General features: G+C 42.3%; 1 protein-coding gene across 4 annotated transcripts; it reads right to left on the bottom strand.

The window, feature by feature from the left end:
• Window positions 1–1,299: 1,299 nt before the first annotated feature.
• Window positions 1,300–4,347, bottom strand: LOC130089468 (uncharacterized). 4 transcript variants are annotated; one of them, XM_056256768.1, is made up of 9 exons: window positions 4,246–4,341; window positions 4,119–4,166; window positions 3,921–3,989; window positions 2,724–2,784; window positions 2,572–2,622; window positions 2,451–2,495; window positions 2,299–2,363; window positions 2,107–2,218; window positions 1,300–1,622 (listed from the first exon to the last, which is right to left on the bottom strand). In XM_056256768.1, the coding sequence occupies exons 5-9, from the start codon at window positions 2,578–2,580 to the stop codon at window positions 1,305–1,307; spliced, it is 549 nt and encodes a 182-aa protein (XP_056112743.1). In that variant the 5' UTR covers window positions 2,581–2,622; window positions 2,724–2,784; window positions 3,921–3,989; window positions 4,119–4,166; window positions 4,246–4,341; the 3' UTR covers window positions 1,300–1,304. The 4 variants fall into 4 exon arrangements, with proteins under 4 accessions (XP_056112743.1, XP_056112744.1, XP_056112745.1 ...); XM_056256769.1 differs by lacking the exon at window positions 3,921–3,989; XM_056256770.1 differs by lacking the exon at window positions 4,246–4,341 and having other exon boundaries at window positions 4,119–4,235.
• Between the last annotated feature and the right edge of the window lie 1,653 nt (window positions 4,348–6,000).

The following is a 6,000-nucleotide window of genomic DNA, read 5'->3' on the forward strand; positions in this document are numbered from 1 at the left end:
CAGCTCAGTCACTTCAGACGAACACTCTTTCCGCTGTAACAGCTCAGTCCACTTCAGACGAACACTCTTTCCGCTGTAACAGCTCAGTCCACTTCAGACGAACACTCTTTCCGCTGTAACAGCTCTCAGTCCACTTCAGACGAACACTCTTTCCGCTGTAACAGCTCAGTCACTTCAGACGAACACTCTTTCCGCTGTAACAGCTCAGTCCACTTCAGACGAACACTCTTTCCGCTGTAACAGCTCAGTCACTTCAGACGAACACTCTTTCCGCTGTAACAGCTCAGTCCACTTCAGACGAACACTCTTTCCGCTGTAACAGCTCTCAGTCCACTTCAGACGAACACTCTTTCCGCTGTAACAGCTCTCAGTCCACTTCAGACGAACACTCTTTCCGCTGTAACAGCTCTCAGTCCACTTCAGACGAACACTCTTTCCGCTGTAACAGCTCAGTCCACTTCAGACGAACACTCTTTCCGCTGTAACAGCTCAGTCCACTTCAGACGAACACTCTTTCCGCTGTAACAGCTCTCAGTCCACTTCAGACGAACACTCTTTCCGCTGTAACAGCTCTCAGTCACTTCAGACGAACACTCTTTCCGCTGTAACAGCTCTCAGTCACTACAGACGAACACTCTTTCCGCTGTAACAGCTCAGTCCACTTCAGACGAACACTCTTTCCGCTGTAACAGCTCAGTCCACTTCAGACGAACACTCTTTCCGCTGTAACAGCTCTCAGTCCACTTCAGACGAACACTCTTTCCGCTGTAACAGCTCTCAGTCCACTTCAGACGAACACTCTTTCCGCTGTAACAGCTCAGTCACTTCAGACGAACACTCTTTCCGCTGTAACAGCTCAGTCCACTTCAGACGAACACTCTTTCCGCTGTAACAGCTCTCAGTCCACTTCAGACGAACACTCTTTCCGCTGTAACAGCTCTCAGTCCACTTCAGACGAACACTCTTTCCGCTGTAACAGCTCTCAGTCCACTTCAGACGAACACTCTTTCCGCTGTAACAGCTCTCAGTCCACTTCAGACGAACACTCTTTCCGCTGTAACAGCTCTCAGTCCACTTCAGACGAACACTCTTTCCGCTGTAACAGCTCTCAGTCCACTACAGACGAACACTCTTTCCGCTGTAACAGCTCAGTCACTTCAGACGAACACTCTTTCCGCTGTAACAGCTCTCAGTCCACTTCAGACGAACACTCTTTCCGCTGTAACAGCTCTGTTCATTTAAACGAACACTCTTTCCGCTGTAACACACACACACACACACACACACACACACACACACACACACTAACAAAATGTATAGGGGTGACTGTGCACCCCAACTCCAGCATTTACTCTCAGGTTGAGGGTGTCTTTGCAAATAATCATGAAGGTTTCCATGTCCTGAATGTTTTCAAAAATGAACGTGAAAGGCTCCATGGCATAGCACTTCCTCGACTCCATCAGCACCCTCCACGCTTTCATTTGGTCATCATGATCCATCAACATGTATGATGGTTCTTGCACCTGGCCAGTGAAAAGCCCAATACTGTTCCTCACGATGTATTCTGCCTGGTACATATGTTTCAATGTGAGGGGCAGCTCCTCCACTTCTACCTGTTCCTCCTATGATAAAGTAAAATACCATAAATTAAGACTACAACATAAAATGTTTTGGTCTTTCAAACGGGGCCTAAAGACATCTTTTCAGCAAAAAAATTAACAAATGTCTCTTGGAGATGGCTGCAATGTAACTAAGGGTGAAAGATTGACAACGTTTACATGCACCCTCATAATGCGATTATAATGGGATTTTAGCAATATTGCAATTATATTTTACCTCATGTAAACACAATACTTAAAGCAACACTATGTAACATTTTTACCTTAAAATAATGTTTCCAAAATCTTATCAGTGGTTCATCAAGTCATAACAGGGTGAAAGGCACTTCTGCCATTGCCTGACGGGGTCTGTATCGCTTTTACTGGCACTACGGAACTTCGGGGTTCGGGTAGTAACTTGGCTTGCTACGGTAGTCGGTGTTACCGGTGTTAATTTAACATTTAGAATGCGTACGTGAAAATGGTTGTCTGGTTAGTTTGGCCATACCTTGACTATTTGGGGTCGAGAAATCCTATAAATAGGTGGTAGGGTGCCTGCCATCAGCTGTTCTGCCTCCTCTGTCCAGAAGGCAAAGCGCTGCCCGAAGTTCTGCCCATGCCTATTCAAAAGTATGGTACTTTTAATGTAGCATAATTGTAAAGCAGACCAATGTTTTACTGCTTGAAATATATGCCCTACCTTGCGATCGAGAATTTCTCCAGAATCTGGAGACACCACCACTTCCGAATAGATGGTATGTCAGTCTGTAATACACATGTAATATTGGAGTCTTGCATTGTTTGTTTTTTAACATTCTTTGATACATATACATTCCATGAATTACAACTTACATCCAAAAAGTGAAACATGGCACCAGTACAGATGCAGAGGGCATACTGTTAAAGAGAAAAATAATTACTATGGAGATTTAGGACAAACAGGAAAAATTGAGTAGAAATTGTATAAGTTTACCATAAGCATGAATATCCCACAGCTCTGTCCATCTGACTGAACTGGAAATGGCTGAAAAGTAATATACAGTTACTCAGATGTAATGTTGACAACCATATATAGTGTCCGCTGAGCAAAATGAAATGGCAAATTTACATAGTAAGTAAAGTTACATCAAAATCTTTGCCCGTCTTCTCCACCCACGGTCCATTAGCCACTGCTCCTGCAAGTTGTCTGGAAAAACATTATGCAAAACTGAATCCATAGAACAAGGTTTTTTCCTTAATCCTAAAGCCAGAGAACAAGGCTTTTACTCAATCCTAAAGCCAGAGAACAAGGTTTTTACTCAATCCTAAAGCCAGAGAACAAGGCTTTTACTCAATCCTAAAGCCAGAGAACAAGGCTTTTACTCAATCCTAAAGCCAGAGAACAAGGCTTTTACTCAATCCTAAAGCCAGAGAACAAGGCTTTTACTCAATCCTAAAGCCAGAGAACAAGGCTTTTACTCAATCCTAAAGCCAGAGAACAAGGCTTTTACTCAATCCTAAAGCCAAAGAACAAGGCTTTTAATCAAACCTAAAGCCAGAGAACAAGGCTTTTACTCAATCCTAAAGCCAAAGAACAAGGCTTTTAATCAAACCTAAAGCCAGAGAACAAGGTTTTTACTCAATCCTAAAGCCAGAGAACAAGGCTTTTACTCAATCCTAAAGCCAGAGAACAAGGCTTTTAATCAAACCTAAAGCCAGAGAACAAGGCTTTGCCTGAACAGGATATCAGTCCATTTCACTCAGTTTGATCTGTATTTGTTAAGGCTGTTACACAATGTCATCAGATTGAAGATTTTCAGAGTGCTGTTCAGGCTTAACTGGATGAAAAAAAAAGTAGAAAACACCCCCTATCATGTATTAACTTTAATTCCCATAGTAGCACGTAACTACATGCACTTTATGTTCTTTGTTAGCCTTAATCGGTCACAGGTCAAACCTTGCTAATGTCCTCTGCTTATGCATTTCAAACCTAAATATGGTTCGGTATTTCTCATCTCCAAACCCATTTGGACATAATGAGTCCAGAAAAATAGCCTCCTTCTTAGCAACTAATAACACCTGTGAAGAACATACCCTATTAATGTCAGCTATAGGGGCACCAACTGGTTTAAAAATAGAGGAAAAACTAAAAAACAATGTAACTGTACACAAAGCATGTAGTGGCTTGCTGTTTGTGACCCCCTAGACCATGCTGGCAAAATGATGATATCTTTAGATTCCACATTGTCCTATGAAAAAAAAACTATGTTCAGATCTCCTTGGACATAATCTTCACTTAAAGAGGTGTATCTGCGGGACTTATCAACACATTATACAACTTACCGGCAAACTAGGTTCGCTTAGTTTCCATTTAGGGACTTCAAATAGGTCAGCAATGTGGACATCCATTCCCTGAATAAAATTGTATGTCTGCATTTCATATACATACATCTCACAAAAGTGAGTAGTAAAAATGTGAGAGGTGCACTCACTTTTGCACAAACTTATGTGTAAGTCATCAAGGTAAATACAAATACATACATGTCTCCTGCCTGCCTCCTCTACCAGCCTGAAGCACGCATTCCCAATCTGAAAGCACAGAATGTTTTGCATAATTACAATAAAGGCATTAGAACCATCCAAACTCTTTACAGCAATATCCACTTACACTGCTCTCCACCTGTTCATCTAGCCCCAGGCTCCAAAAGTCTTCCCTTTGAAGACAAACTGGGCCATCCAGAACAACAATTTCTTTTGCTGGACGTGTTCTATCCAGCACATAGGTCAGCTAGAAATAAAAAATATCCCTGTTAGGAATAAGCAATCATGCATTTATTATTTAAAGCACACCAACAAGCTGTGCATGTGAACTATCCAGTTTAGTTTGGCACTCACCACTTGTTCTTGTTGAGGACACAACCTCTTGTGCCACAGTGGACCTTTATTGGCATACTGGTGGTCCACCAGTCCAATGTCTTCTGCATTGTTTTGGCTGCCCTCCGATTCATGGCTATGATCTACACAACAGGAAAGTAAATAGTAATCAGCATTGCCAAGTGTCATGTTTATATTTGCTATGTCACCAAGTAGGATTATTACAATACCTTGTGGCCGAAAGTAGGGCCTTAGCTGTGCAACATTCATTTTCTGTATTTTTCCTAACATAGCCACACTTGCCACACCCTTCTCTGTCAGGGATGTGAGGGTGAATGGCCCTTGGTGGAGATCCTGTAAACAATTTCCCTTCTTCACCTTCTTTTTGGGCTCCCCAATTAGGACCTCGTCCCCTGCCTTAACTGAGCACTGGCGAACCCCTTTCCTTTTCTTTGCCTCAAAAGCCTTTTTTTGTTTCCCCTGTGCCTTTTCAATGTTTTTCCGTACCTTAAAGATAAGAATATATTACTATGCGAACATTCTTATTCAAATTGAACATGCCATTCACACAACTCTGAACAAACCGTTTCATTGAGGGCCTTGACTCCAGCTAGTTTTAGCTCCAGCTCCTCCTCTGGGTCCGCCAATTCAAAGGCAGCGTCTGTCTCACAGACATTTAATGCCTGTGGTAGACGGGGGTGCCTATTGTACATTAAAAAGTACGGGCTGTACTTGGTGGATCTCTAATTTGAAACAAAATGTTTTGCATCAAATCACAAAATAAAACTCTTAAAACATGTATGCAACATATGTTATCTAGTCATTTTGAATAATAACCTGTTTTGCAGTGTTTATTCCATAAACTATGGCCTGTAAGTGGATGTCCCAATCATCATGGTGCTGATTAACATATTTTCTGAGAGTCCTCTTTATATTTTGATTAGTTCTCTCATCCTTCAACATAGAAAGGAATTGTTACATGCACTTTAGTGTACATTGGCTAAAATGGACTTTACTGTTTTGCGGGATGTCATGAGGGCACACTTACTTGGCCGTTTGACTGGGGATGGTATGCACTTGTGATGGCATGCTTGATGTTCAACGCCGCAAATATGTGTGCATTAAGCTGTACATCAGACACACATGGTTATTTTCAATATTTATTGGTCTCAGAAATGACCAATGAATTGTGATGATGCCATATGCCCTGTGTGAAGGGAGAGGGTAATAAGGACACATACCTCGTTAACAAATGCACGGCCCCTGTCAGTGATGATTTTCCGGACCATACCAAATGTGTAGAGCTTTGACACAAGTGCCTCAGCCACCTCAGTGCTAGAGCCACACTTCAAAGGCTCAGCGATAACCCACTTGGTGAACAGGTCTGTCACCGTGAGGACGTATTGATGGTCTTTCATGGTTTTTTTCAGTGGACCAATGAGGTCCATACCGACCACCTCCCACGGCTCTTTCACCTGTGGAGATATGTAATATTACCACATCACCTAACTTGTTGCTTTAAGTGGTACACCAAGGTAAGCTCTACCTT

Source organism: Rhinichthys klamathensis, unplaced genomic scaffold (genome assembly GCF_029890125.1).
Source record: "Rhinichthys klamathensis goyatoka isolate OS25496 unplaced genomic scaffold, OSU_Roscu_1.1 h1tg000133l_1, whole genome shotgun sequence".
In the NCBI taxonomy this organism is placed as follows: domain Eukaryota; kingdom Metazoa; phylum Chordata; class Actinopteri; order Cypriniformes; family Leuciscidae; genus Rhinichthys; species Rhinichthys klamathensis.